The sequence below is a fragment of the Schistocerca nitens genome, chromosome 5, assembly GCF_023898315.1.
Source record: "Schistocerca nitens isolate TAMUIC-IGC-003100 chromosome 5, iqSchNite1.1, whole genome shotgun sequence".
Taxonomy (NCBI): domain Eukaryota; kingdom Metazoa; phylum Arthropoda; class Insecta; order Orthoptera; family Acrididae; genus Schistocerca; species Schistocerca nitens.
Window position 1 is genome coordinate 756,056,408 of NC_064618.1, and position 15,208 is coordinate 756,071,615.

Sequence of the window (15,208 nt, forward strand, 5' to 3'; positions counted from 1 at the left end):
TCGGACGTGGCCGATCCGGAAAGGCTGTGAACGCCGTGTCGCGGTCGGAAGAAGTGGCGTTTCACAGGGCAGGCGGGAAAGATTTATCTGCGACCGGCCGCCAGTAGCACAGCATCGGGTTTTTCTTCGGCCTCTGGCGCGCCAGTTTAGAATTCAATGGGCGCTTCGCGCGGATGACGCAGCCGGGGATTAGTCCATTTAAGTCGGGGCTGCGAGTGTCGCCGACCTGGTCTCTGCGGAGCGGCGCGTCGCCGCCGCGTGGGAACTATGGGCGGCTCTGATCGGCAGCTAGGGGTGAGTTATTGGCTCTGGCGGCGTATATAACAGGGACGGCTGCTCCAGGAGCGGACATCTTAGATCGCTCCAACATGAGGCCCGTATCGGTAAGTGGCAGAGTCGCATTGTTCACGTTAGAACATACGAATTTAGTTACTTACTCGTCTTGATGAACAGACGTTAATGGCGACTAACGAAGTCCGAAATTGTTTCGAAATAATTTCACTGACTGCGAATATCCTGACACCAGCAGTGGTAGGTGTAGACATGCTACCTATCAATGACATACGCATATTTGTGTTGGACGGGGACTCAGGCGGTTATAAGGATGTAGAAGGAAGGCTGGATCGGTCCAGGAGGCGTGCACGGATAGCCGAAGTGATCAAGGGCGACCGCTCGCGATAAGCAGGAAATCCTGGCTCGAGTCCCGGTCAGACACGAATCTGCATATGTCACTAACAGGTAGTATATCTGTACGTAACACAGCTGATGCAAAGATATTCGCAGGCAATGAATTTATTTCGATATAAGAATTTAGTTTCTAAGTATTTCAATCTTTGGGGTTCTGCACCTCAGTCGGTAAAAATAGAATCCTTACAGGATAACTTTTCTGTGTGTCTGTCCGTCTGTTAATAGCCCTTTCTATCAGGTACGAGTAGAGATTTCAAGTTGAAATTTATGTCAAATACTAAGGTCTACGGCCCTTTGGCGTATAAAACATTTAAGCTTCTAACTCAATGCAATCAAAAGATACAGTCATTTATGTCATATTTTTTTATTTTCGAAAACTCACTTATCAAAATCTATTGTTGAACTTTTTAAGTTTGTATATAACCCCAGAGCGCGAGTTCTACACGCACAGGTTCGTTTTTTTTAAATATTTATACCTGCATCCGTACTTACTATGCAGACATTTGATCATCTCGGGAACAATAGCTTCAAGTGAACAGGTAGATTCCGTCTTCCTCGATTTCCGAAGGGCGTTCGACACTATTTCCCATCATCGACTACTGAACAACATCGCCTGTATGTGATTAGCACGATGAATATTTGAACAACAGAATCAAGTACATTTTAACGAACGGCGAATGTTTCACAGTAACGAATATAACAACGGCCGTGCCCCAAGGGAGGCTAATAAAACTAAACTAAACTCCTCCCGAACAGACCATTAAGATCCAACGGTACCGACCGGCCACCGTGTCATCCTCAGCCCACAGAACCTCAGTATACATAAATGATTTATCAGTATCAGCTTTGTTCGCCCAAAGCCGGCCGCGGTGGTCGAGCGGTTCTAGGCGCTTCAGTCCGCAACCGCGCGACTGCTACGGTCGCAGGTTGGAATCCTGCCTCGGGCATGGATGTGTGTGATGTCCTTAGGTTAGTTGGGGTTAAGTAGTTCTAAATTCTAGGGGACTGATGACCTCAGATGTTAAGTCCCATAGTGCTCAGAGCCATTTGAACCATTTGAACCATTTGTTCGCCCAAGATGCTGTTGTATTAGCTACATGGACTCATCATAGTTGGGCGATCGTACGGAAACGCACTAATATTTTGACAAAATTTCCGGTTGGTGTAATGAATGACAGCTCTCTTTAAGTCTACATAAATGTAAGATATTCGCGACTGCTACGATCGCAGGTTCGAATCCTGCCTCGGGCATGGATATGTGTGATGTCCTTAGGTTAGTTAGGTTTAAGTAGTTCTAAGTTCTAGGGGACTGATGACCACAGCTGTTAAGTCCCATAGTCCTCAGAGCCATTTTTTTGTAAGGTATTGCCTGCAACAAAGAGAAAGAACTCGACAGTACCCGTTAGCAAGAATAGTGGTTAACATCTTGACCACGTCATAAGTATTAACATTTGAGGATAGTACTATGAAAACGCTAAGAAGCGATCATAAGTGAGACTAACACGTAAAGTCAGTATTAGGGAAGGCGAACTGAAGACTTATATTGTTAGAAGGGTGCTGGGAAAACGCAACGTATCTATAAAGGAAGTAGCATACAAGACACCAGTGACACCAAATGTAGAATATTATGAGAGTAATAGTACGCCTTAAAAGCATTAAGTTTTTTAAATGACCGGTTTCGGTTCGACATGAACCGTCTTCGGATCTGATTGTAACTGTTACGAGAGTATCCCGTCCAGCTATCAGCAAAATTTACATGCTATATCATAGGATAAAATAAAATGACATAGTATGTAAATTTTGCTGGTAGTTGGTTGGGTTACACCTGTCACAGTTACAATCAGGTTTGAGGGTGGTTAGTGTTGAACCGAACCGGGTCATTTTAACAGATTAATGCAGCCAAGACGGACGAAAACTCTATTTTACAGCCAGAGGTTACGGACTTTCTCCGACAATGTTTGCAAATATTATTTGGAAACTTTAGCAGGTAGGCATAACAGGTACCCAGTCAATTCGGAAACGCATTTGTAGGATTGTAACAAACGGAAATGCCCATACGACAGTATAATAGAACTGCTGGGGTAACTAAATAGGAATACCTGGAAGAAGACGTAGTCCTCACAGAAACCTGTTGGGTAATTTTACAGAATCCGTATTCGAAGAAGACTGCGCGACCACTATGCTGGCAACAACATATATCTATTTTAGGGACTATGATAGCAACGTAAGAGAAAGATGCAGAGCCATATACACAGTCATTGTTCCATCACTCAATAAGCGAAGAGAGTCGGAAAAAATCGATACTGCTGATACGATGTTCCCTCTGCCACGCACTCTGAAATGGCGTGCTAAATATGTATGTAGTTGTAAGTAAATATGACATAGTATGTCATTTCGTCTCCTTCCTATACTATTCGCTTATTCCATAAGGCAGTGCGGAACTTGACGTCGTCTTTCTTGACCTTTGGAAAGCCTTCGCTATATTCCCACTCCATCACGTAGTAAAGAAAATACGCCGATTCGGAATGTATGAACAGAGATATGATTGGACTGAAGATTTTCTGGCAGGCAGAACTCAACACGTTGTTGGTTAGGAACTGAGAAAGCGTCTGTCATACCTCAAGGTGATGTTAACGTGACATGACTCCAGCGCTCCTCGTGTATAAAGTCAAAAGTTTGTAAGATCGTGTTTTAATGTTTTTGCGGTAACGCACCGATATGAATGGTACTCGCTTTCCGATAGTCAGCACCAGCTAATTATGCCTCAAAACACGTGGTTTTGAGAGTCATTCATTTTATTTTAACTCCGTCTTACGGTTTTGAGTCATTCATTTCATTTTAACTCCATCTTCATGTGTTTATATTTAATTACCTGTCGTGAACATTACTTCTTTATTTATAACGTTTTACAGCACGTGACATAAGAACTTCCGTTGCAGAATTCTGCAATGCTGTTAGTGAAGAAAAAATGTTCACAACACATAAATAAACGTAAATATGTGAAGATTGCATGCCAACATCTCATCGAAAAATAAAACCCTATAAAGGCAACTGGTTGCAGGTAATTCATTATAAATTACACTCAGTTTCAACAGTTGCAATGTACTAGTAATACGTCCAACGGCTTCTCTCACTCGTGCTCTCTCTCTTTCACACACACACACACACACACACACACACGAATATCTTCCGCGCGCCGGATTGAAACGAATCACAGGCCTATCCCAGCTCGCGTACCACAGGTTGCCTACCCATGCAGTACAACATCGATTATCCGCAACAGTTTGGGACTGGAGGGTGGGGGTGGCTGTTCGAATGATTTTTTGGATATCCATTCACTTACTCACTTATATCAGTGATCATATGAACAAAAAGGAAATCAAAACACTGAATTAAACATGAAACTATACAGACATATATACGCGTTTTGTATGACATGTATTACAGATAACGCAGGTAAGGGATTATTTACTATGTAACTGAGTTCATAGTTCTGTAATATTTCATGAAGAACAACGTTTCTGGAGTAGGCTTATTAAATGTATTTCTTCACGATCACGATTTTGCTATTGTACCATTATCAAATGGCTGATCGCTAATAAGTGCGCCGGCCGGAGTGGCCGAGCGATTCTAGGCGTTACAATCTGGAACCGCGCGACCGCTACGGTCGCAGGTTCGAATCCTGCCTGGGGCATGGATGTGTGTGATGTCCTTGGGTTAGTTAGGTTTAAGTAGTTCTAAGTTCTAAGGGACTGATGACTTCAGAAGTTAAGTCCCATAGTGTTCAGAGCCATTTTTTTGCTAATAAGAGCGTCATGTATATCGTTCCTTGTAAGGGGACACTGTTCTCGCCTCTGCCGTGTTTACGTATTCCATGTGCATAAAAGACAGTCGCCGTCATTTATATAAAATGACGTAGCACTTCTCGTAACTATCTCTACCGGGAGCTACTACACAACGTGAACTTTTTTTGACTTATTATACACACGAAATATCGAAACCTGCAGTGAGCTACCACTTGACAATGGCAGTGCAGGCCGAAATCGCGAACGTGAAAATATTTGTTTGATAACAGAATAGGCGGAAAAGTTGCCCTTTCTAAGGCAGCGATCTGACACCACAGCCAAATCTGAAAAGTTCAAAATGGCCATTAAAGTAGGCATACAGTTTAATTATTAAAACCTAGGGATTTTGTTGGCATTTTATTCCAGTACAAACCAGTTTAGTCCTAATTGTAGACATTCGTTTGCTTTGTAACGTTCCCAATCAATCGTATTTTTAAAAGGCATTTTATAATTTCCAGTCGCTTCAGTACCAGTCGGCAGTTTTTCACCCTGGATGTACAATACCCTATTTCTATGCACACATTTGAAAAGATAAGCCACCCGGTAATCACCTCGAAATCAGTGGCACCCCCTTGTTTCCCGTTCATCTAAAGGGATTTTTCACACGTCAAAAGGCTATTTATCACCAGTCTTTGGCTACATAACGGTATGCACCAGAATTGTCTAAACTGTAGTTTTTGCTATTTTACTGCTTTTTTCCGGCAGGCTGTCAAGTACTTTCAGATGCACTCACAACTTTTGTAATGGCACCACTGTTCCCTTTAATGTCGTATATTTCGTAAGATCCCACTTCTCGTTAATGCTACCGTGTGCTATTGAATGGATAAGGCTTGATTGGCGGAGGCCTTAGTACTCTCCCTACACACTCACTCTCTATGTACTGTTAATGAAGACAAATAACTCAAGACCCGAGCGGTTCTAGGTGCTACAGTCTGGAACCGCGCGACCGCTACGGTCGCAGGTTCGAATCCTGTTTCGGGCATGGATGTGTGAGATGTCCTTAGGTTAGTTAGGTTTAAGTAGTTCTAAGTTCTAGTGGGGGCTGATGACCTCAGAAGTTAAGTCCCATAGTGCTCAGAGGCATTTGAACCATTTTTTAACTCAAAACTCATAGTTAGAACACTTAGTCTTGTCCTACCAAAAAGGTGAAAACATAAGAAGATAGGGAGCGTTCCGTCAATATCTTACCTGTGGCTAACATTATCTCAAGTCGACGTTAATCACTGAATTATCACTTCACATTTTATTAAAAATTTTACAAATGTAACTCCTACCGACTATGGAATGGGGAAAGCATATAAGATGGTGCACGTATTGTAACTCTGCATTTACAAGATAAGCCTGATACAGATTCCTTCCACTTGTGTATTGTTTTAAATTTGTTGTTAATATTAAGAACGATATGTTTAGCTCTAGTCGTCATTGCCAACAGCATACAAACAACTGCACGATGTGTCAAAAGCTAATGTTCAGACTTGAACACAGAAAAGCAGCATTGACGGTTAATACTCCTTCTGGGTGTTCTGCAGCACACGACATTAAGCAATCGTGCCGAGAAAACCTGGGCTATCACAACAATGATGGTTAGTAAATATGGCCGGCTCGGCGCAAGCGGAACTTCCGCGGGGCACACGCGCTTGCCACTTGTAACGCTTTCGGGTAATCTATGAGTGGCTTGATTGATTTTCGGATAATCGAGGATCTTAGAAGAGGTCGATAAAAGGGAAACATTTTCATTGTTGGCTGATGAACCTGCTGACATTAGAAGCAACTATCTGTTGGCATAAATTACTGTATATTAGACACATTAGTTTTGCTGGCTGCACAATGAAAGATGAATTCGTATGTTTTCCCAAGTTTGTTAAATTGGATGCAAAAAAATAAGACTTCTTTCTGCTTTTGAATTTGTTAGAATTTAAAATGACAGAGCTTTTTGGATTAAAGTTTAACGAAGGCTCTTTAATAGCTCGTGTTCAATAAAAGAACAACATAAATTTCCTAAAGCACCATATTTTCATTCTTCTTTCCACCAATTGCATTTAGTGGTCAATGATGTCGATAATGTACTCATTAATGAACCAGAAATCGGTAAAACTGGAGCGATAAAGCAATTGCTCTTTTTGTTAAGGATACTCTAAGCATGAAACAATTTGAAAACATTCCGTGTTTGTGTGAAACAAGTTGCTCGGAAAAATATAAAATTTTTTCGAAACATTTTATAATCATAAAGCAAGTTTTCTGTTGATTATGTTTGAGTCTAGAAACACTCACATGTCTCCCTGTTAGTTCTTACAACTTCATCACACTCATTGAGTGCGTCAGAACCATTTCAGTATATTTCTCACCTCTATAGTCATTTCTGAATAAATTGCAATTTGCAGATTTTGATTTGCGTTTTGTACACCAACGAGAAAGAAAAGAAACTTTTGGGGATTTTACACACGCAGTTTCGAACTGGAAGATGAATTTGTTTAGGTATTCGTGGAAGTAAAGATACGTCCGATTTCTGAAAATTGACATCAAAATACCTATAATTTCTGCAAGACAAACTAGATTACTAGAGCGGTTAAGCTTTAAGCAACAACAACGATTGGTGTTTAACGATTCGAACAATATACACTACTGGCCATTAACATTGCTACACCACGAAGATTACGTGCTACAGACTCGAAATTTAACCGACAGGAAGAAGATGCAGTGATATGCAAATGATTAGCTTTTCATAGAGTTCACACAAGGTGGGCGCCGGTGGCGACACCTAGAACGTGCTGACGTGAGGAAAGTTTCCAACCGATTTCTCATACACAAACAGCAGTTGACCGGCGTTGCCTGGTGAAACTTTGTTGTGATGCCTCGTGTAAGGAGGGGAAATGCGTAACATCACGTTTCCGACTTCGATAAATGTCGGATTGAAGCCTATCGCGACTGCGGTTTATCGTACCGCGACATTGGTCGACATCCAATGACTGTTAGCAGAATATGGAATCGGTTGGTTCAGGAGGGTAATACGGAACGCCGTGCTGGATCCCAACGGCCTCGTATCACTAGCAGTCGAGATGACAGGCATCTTATCGGCATGACTGTAACGGATCGTGCAGTCACGTCTCGATCCCTGAGTCAATAGATGGGGACGTTTGCAAGACAACAAACATCTGCACGAACAATTCGACGACGTTTGCAGCAGCACGGACTGTCAGCTCGGAGACCATGGCTGCGGTTACCCTTGACGCTGCATCACAGACAGTAGCGCCTGCGACGGTGTACTCAACGACGAACCTGGGTGCACGAATGGCAAAACGTCATTTTTTCGGATGAATCCAGGTTCTGTTTACAGCATCATGATGGTCGCATCAGTATTTGGCGACATCGCGGTGAACGCACAGAACGCACATTGGAAGCGTGTATTCGTCATCGCCATACTGTCGTATCATCCGGCGTGATGGTATGGGATGCCATTGGTTACATGTCTCGGTCACCTCTTTTTCGCATTGATGGCACTTTGAACAGTGGACGTTACAATTCAGATGTGTTACGACCTGTGGCTCTACCCTTCATTCGCCGACCGGTGTGGCCGAGAGGTTCTAAGCGCTTCAGTCTGGAACCGCGCGATCGCTACGCTCGCAGGTTCGAATCCTGCCTGGAGCATGGATGTATGTGATGTCCTTAGGTTAGTTAGGTTTAAGTAGTTCTAAGTTCTAGGGGACTGATGACCTCAGATGTTAAGTCCCATAGTGCTCAGAGCCATTTGAACCATCTACCCTTCATTCGATCCTTGCGAAACCCTACGTTTCAACAGGATAATGCACGACCGCATGTTGCAGGTCCTGTATGGGCCTTTCTGGATACAGAAAATGTTCGACTGCTGCCCTGACCAGCACATTCTTCAGATCTCTCACCAATTGAAATCCTCTGGTCAATGGTGGCCGAGCAACTGACTCGTCACAATAGGCCATTCACTACTCTGGATGAACTTTGATATCGTGTTGAAGCTGCATGGGCAGCTGTACCTGCACACGCCATCCAAGCTCTGTTTGACTCAATGCCCAGGCGTATCAAGGGCGTTATTACGGCCAGAGGTGGTTGTTCTGGGTACTGATTTCTCAGGATCTATGCACCCAAATTGCGTGAAAATGTAATCACATGTAAGTTCTAGTATAATATATTTGTCCAATGAATACCCGTTTATCATCTGCATTTCTTCTTGGTGTAGCAATTTTAATGGCCAGTAGTGTATTTTTCCTTCCGTTAAGACTGAAATGAAAGGCACAGGATGCCCAAGAATATTTGTTTATAACAACACATATAGAGAAGAGTGTAATTCGCTGTAGAGTTTTAAGAATAAGGTAGTTAATACATTATGTGGCGGTTTACCTTTGTAAATGCCAAACGAGTAAATGTAATAATAAAATAAATTAATATCCTGAAGCGAAGAAAGAAAATTTGTACCAAGGCCACGATACGAACCTAGGTCTCCTACTCACTAGGCAGATGCGCTGACCACTACGCCACCCTGGCACAGTTTCTTTGCACAACTCCACGGTATTGGAATGGCTCCTCAGCATCGAACGAAACGGGGGAACCCGCCTGAAACACAGGCATAGGTGCTTCTGATCAAATACGAGGGCCGTTCAGAAAGTAACCTCCGGTTGATTTAAAAAAATACACCAAGTTAAATAAAAATATTTTAATATATACATCTTACAACTACGTCTTTGCACTATTTTTCTACATAGTCTCCATAGCGATTGAGGCACTTATCGTATCTCTTCACAAGCTTTGAAATTCCTTCTGCATAAAAATCACCCGCTTGTGCCTGGAGCCAGCCTGTGACCGCATCTTTGAGCTCTTCGTCATCATCAAACCGCTGTGACCCGAGCCATTTCTTCAAATGCATGAAGAGGTGATAATCACTTGGCGCCAGGTCTGGGCTGTAAGGTGGATGGTTGATAACGTCCCACTTGAAGGACTCAAGAAGGGCCGTTGTTCTGAGAGCAGAGTGAGGACGGGCGTTATCGTGCAAAAAAACGATACCGGAAGTCAGCATACCACGGCGTTTGTTCTGTATAGCCCGTCGTAACTTTTTTATTGTTTCACAGTACACGTCTTGATTAATGGTCGTACCACGTTCCATGAATTCAACCAACAACACCCCTTTGGCATCCCAAAACACCGTTGCCATCAGTTTTCTGGCAGAAAAATCTTGCGAGGCTTTTCTTGGTTTGGTAGGGGAATTTGAATGTGCCCACATCTTTGATTGTTCTTTTGTCTCAGGGTTCACGTACTTAATCCAGGTTTCGTCACCGGTCACGATTCTGTTTAACAATGGTTCTCCTTCGTCCTCATAACGTGACAGAAAGTCTAATGCAGAGGCCATTCTTTGAGTTTTGTGGTGGTCGGTAAGAATTTTGGGCACCCATCGTGCACAGAACTTACGGTAACCCAATCTTGCTGTCACCATCTCGTACAAGAGAGTCTTATAAATCTGTGGAAAACCAGTAGACAACTCCGACATTGAGAAACGTCGATTTTCACGAACTTTTGCATCAACTGTCTGAACGAGTTCGTCAGTCACCAATGATGGTCTACCACTCCTCTCTTCATCATGAACGTTTTCTCGTCCACTTTTAAATAAACGTACCCATTCACGGACAACTCCTTCACTCATAACTCTTGGTCTGTACACGGCACAAAGCTCACGATGAATAGCTGCTGCAGAATATCCTTTGCCTGTAAAAAACCTTATGACAGCACGCACTTCACATTTGGCGGGGTTTTCTATTGCAGCACACATTTCAAACTGCCACAAAAACTAAACTAGCGCAGGTACGACGTTCACTCGACCACGGCTTGATGCCTACTGACCTGTTGAGTGCGTGAACGCACAGATGGCGTCGCTACTCCCCCCACAACCCGCACTGTGACCAATCGGAGGTTACTTTCTGAACCACCCTCGTACAACTATATGGTCCAGAGACATTTCTACGTCTCAAACAGCTATTATGCATATATGCAGACTGCAGAGACGAATGAAAAATTTGCGAGGTGGATTTAGGGGTTAACGATCTGCCTAGTGAGCAGGAGACGACGGTTGGACTCCTGCCCTTGGTAAAAATTTTCGTTCGTCACTTATGTCTGCCTATGGACATCATAGATGTTTCAGACTTGAAAAGGTTTGTGGAAGCATGTAGTTCCATTTGATTTAAATTGATATAAAGTATAAAGTATTCTATTAGTAAAATCTGATTAAGTTTTGTGGAGTAATGTTGCCAACGTATGTGAAGAAAGGAAACCTTTAGAGCCAGGGTGACCAAGCCAACTGTGCAACGATTTTATTTTAACACATGATGACAACGACCACAGAACTCTTGACTTCTAGAAACACAAGCTGAGTGTTCTTGAAGGACCTCATATGTATTTGCCGTTGAATGTAGGGATTATTTATTTTACAATTGCAGTTTCGGCCTTAAGGCTGTTATCAAGTGGTACCTTCCCGAGGCCGGAATTGCAGTTTTAACAGAAATAATCTCTAGACTCAACTGCGAATATGACGTCTTTTCAAAAATTCCACGTGAGTGTGAACCCCAGCAATGAGAAGTTAATCGCATACTGACATGTTGTTGTCGTTGTGGTCTTCAGTCCAGAGACTGATTTGATGCAGCTTTCCATGCTACTCTATCCTGTGCAAGCTTCTTCATCTCCCAGTACCTACTGCAACCTACATCCTTCTGAATCTGTTTAGTGTATTCATCTCTTGGTCTCTCTCTACGATTTTTACCCTCCACGCTGCCCTCCAATACTAACTTGGTGATCCCTTGATGCCTCAGAATATGCCCTACCAACCGATCCCTTCTGCTAGTCAAGTTGTGCCACAAATTTCTCTTCTCTCAAATTCTGTTCAATACCTCCTCATTAGTTATGGATCTACCCATCTAATTTTCAGCATTCTTCTGTAGCACCACATTTCGAAAGCTTCTATTCTCTTCTTGTCTAAACTATTTATCTTCCACGTTTCACTTCCATACATGGCTACACTCCATACAAATACTTTCAGAAACGACTTCCTGATACTTAAATCTATACTCGATGTTAACAAATTTCTCTCCTTTAGGAACGCTTTCTTGCCATTGCCAGTCTACATTTTACATCCTCTCTACTTCGACCATCATCAGTTATTTTGCTCCCCAAATAGCAAACCTCATTTACTACTTTAAGTGTCTGATTTCCTAATCTGATTCCCGCAGCATCACCCGTTTTAATTTGATTACATTCCATTATCCTCGTTTTGCCTTTGTTGATGTTCATCTCATATCTTCCTTTCAAGACACTGTCCATTCCGTTAAACTGCTCTTCCAGGTCCTTTGCTGTCTCTGACAGAATTACAATGTCATCGGCGAACGTCAAAGTTTTTATTTCTTCTCCATCGATTTTAATTCCTATTCCGAATTTTTCTTTTGTTTCCTTTACTGCTTGCTCAATATACAGATTGAATAACATCGGGGATAGGCTATAACCCTGTCTCACTCCCTTCCCAACCACTGCTTTCCTTTCATGCCCGTCGACTCTTTTAACTGCCTTCTGGTTTCTGTACAAATTGTAAATAGCCTTTCGCTCCCTGTATTTTACCCCTGCCACCTTCAGAATTTGAAAGAGAGTATTCCAGTTAACATTGTCAAAAGCTTTCTCTAAGGCTACAATTGCTAGAAACGTAGGTTTACCTTTCCTTTTGAAACTCTCTACAACCTCTGGTTCTTTCAGTTTATCAAGGTCCCATCTCCTCAAATTCCCACCTTTTTGCAGTTTCTTCAGTTTTAATCTACAGTTCATAACCAATAGATTGTGATCAGAGTCCACATCTGCCCCTGGAAATGTCTTACAATTTAAAACCTGGTTTGCCGACCGGGGTGGCCGAGCGGTTCTAGGCTCTGCAGTCTGGAACCGCGCGACCGCTACGGTCGCAGGTTCGAATCCTGCCTCGGGCATGGATGTGTGTGATGTCATTATGTTAGTTAGGTTTAAGTAGTTTTAAGTTCTAGGGGACTGATGACCTCAGAAGTTAAGTCCCATAGTGCTCACGGCCATTTTTTGAAAACCTGGTTCCTGAATCTCTGTCTTACCATTATAGAATCTATCGGAACCTTCTAGTATCCGTAGGCTTCTTCCATTTATACAACCTTTAGGCGGTGGAATTAGGCGGGAGTGGGGGGAGGGAGTGGAGAGGACAGAATATAGCGGTGGTGATCAGGAGGAGGGGGGAGGGGAGGGTGAAATACGTAACAAATCCATCCGCTGCGAAAATTTGTTACGAGACTGGGGTTTTGTTGAACACTTAACATGTTCTTCAGTGCAGAGGTACGTCTCTTAGTTGACTTACTTAGTATATTACTGTGCTTAGAAAAGTCGTGGATGTTTATTTGCCTTTTGCTGTCCTCAGATTGCACTGCTGCTGACGTTCGCCATAGCTGCGGTGCTCGCCGAGGAGTACGAGACGGCAGAGGGCAGAACGCTGCTGGGAGGTGGAGGGTATTGGGGCGGCAGCAACCCCAGGGGCGGCGCTGGGGGCGGCTGGGGAGGCTCCTGGCCTGCCGGGGGCGGTGGAGGCGGCAGCGGCGGCTACAGGGGCCCCAGCAAGTATGGCGGTGGCGGCGGCGGCGGAGGCAGCGGCTACGGAAGCGGCGGGCGGTGGGGCAGCCCCGGTCACAGGGTGCAGTACCAAAGCGGACACGCCAAGTGAAGCAGGCGGCACAGCTCCTTAACAGCAGCAACCAACTTTTCTACAATTACTGTACAAAACCGCACGCCTGTGCAACTCATAAAATCAGCAGCGGCATCCCCTTCGGCTTTGTAATGAAAATGTATAAAATTACAGATCACAATTGCAACTACACTATATATACAGCATTTAATAACGGTTTGATGAACTAAACAGGCATCTTAACTGCGAAATGTAACTTAATCAAAATCCCTTATTGAAAAAGTATACAAACAGCCGAAATATTGAGGAATTGCAACTATATGAACTATATTTATGTATCGGTCCTGTATTTATATACTTAAGATATCTGGCAACAAATTAACAATAAATTTCTTTGACAATGATCGTCACTATCTTCAAAATGCTTTCATATTTTGTATAATATTTATACACCTTCACTTGTTTTTCAATTTCCAAATACTAGTGTACTGAGTAACAGAACAGCGACTACGTGGAGAGTTTGGTACCGTGCTTTGAGTTACTAAAAACAGATATGTATAGCTACAGCAGACGAGTTTTCCATTTTAATTCACAAATGCGTCTCAGTGGCCGTTTTTGTGTAATCCAATATTTACACTAAGTCTCTTTGTACGTCTGTTGTGAGAACTGGTTAAGTTTCATCCACAATGTTGGTATTCAGGTAAAAGCTGCAGCATGAAATTTACTAGAAAGGGACTTATGAAATTATGTGCACTATTGTACATTACGGGGCACTATTTACGTATTGTTCGTATTTGTTCACTGCGATGGAATAAAATTCTGCAGATGATAATTGACCCAAAATAAGATTTTGTTTCAAAACGTTAAAAATATTGTCAGATCGTCTCAGTCGCAGAGGAGGAAATTAAATTAAAAGTTAGGATAGAGAAATCATGACAGTGTAAGAGCAATGAGGTCTTAGAAAACGTATCTGACTAATACTTATCAATTTTTAAACTTTTATGTTGTTTTTGTTCCTTTCTATTGGTAACCTTTTCTGACTGTAACCTCTGAAATGAGCTTTCAAGTGCTTTGACCACAATCCTAATGGCTGAATATCGCACTGTCGGGAGAGAGGCTTACTTCAGCAACGATAAAATAGGAAACTAAACTGTAGCATAACTGCATTTCACTATATTTATCGTTTACTCCAAAATTTATCCGAAATTTTGACATGATTCTTCTGAATTAAAAGATACTATCCTTTAATCAGTTCATTTAACTACCCAGCAGTAGAAAACACGCTGAACAGTATCACACTTGTTCACTTCTATGAAATTCACATGCCGGCCGTTGTGACCAAGCGGTTCTAGGCGCTTCAGTCCGGAACCGCGCTGCTGCTACGGTCGCAGGTTCGAATCCTGCCTCGGGCATGGATGTATGTGATGTCCTTAGGTTAGTTAGGTTTAAGTAGTTCTAAGTCTAGGGCACTGATGACTTCAGATGTTAAGTCTCATAGTGCTTAGAGCAATATGAATCATTTTGAAACTCACAATTTCCAAAATTCACACTGAAAAGCCACGGACAATTCAACATTCGTAATACAACGAAATATTTCCCTCGGCGCACTATTAAACACATTATAATAATTAACCTTAGCGTATTTCTCATTCATGACATTTTTATTACATATTCACTTGGCCGACCCCTCTCCACTACTGTCTTTGTGCACCTGCTATTAATTCGCTTTGTCGACGCAACACGACAGTGCCTTGTCTACTGGAGAAGATGGATGACTACAGAAAGTTCTAGAAACTAAGGCTCGCCAGCTACTGCCTGCTACTAGGCAAGGGTGTCGACCACGGTATCCTTACATAATACGGCAGCTGATGTGGAAAGCATGCATTTCGTTAGAGTGTGGTTGTTCAGAGAGGGATTGAGTGATTTCAAAGCTGCCATGCAGGCGGCTTTAATATTCCTCACTTGTGGCGGAACACTAATAATA

The 15,208-nt window shown here is 42.7% G+C and overlaps 1 protein-coding gene across 1 annotated transcript; it reads left to right on the plus strand.

Moving 5' to 3' along the window:
* The first annotated feature begins 237 nt into the window (after nucleotides 1-237).
* On the plus strand, nucleotides 238-14,472 carry LOC126259727 (uncharacterized). The gene is made up of 2 exons (XM_049956707.1): nucleotides 238-383; nucleotides 12,964-14,472. The coding sequence occupies exons 1-2, from the start codon at nucleotides 369-371 to the stop codon at nucleotides 13,261-13,263; spliced, it is 315 nt and encodes a 104-aa protein (XP_049812664.1). The 5' UTR covers nucleotides 238-368; the 3' UTR covers nucleotides 13,264-14,472.
* Nucleotides 14,473-15,208: the final 736 nt, after the last annotated feature.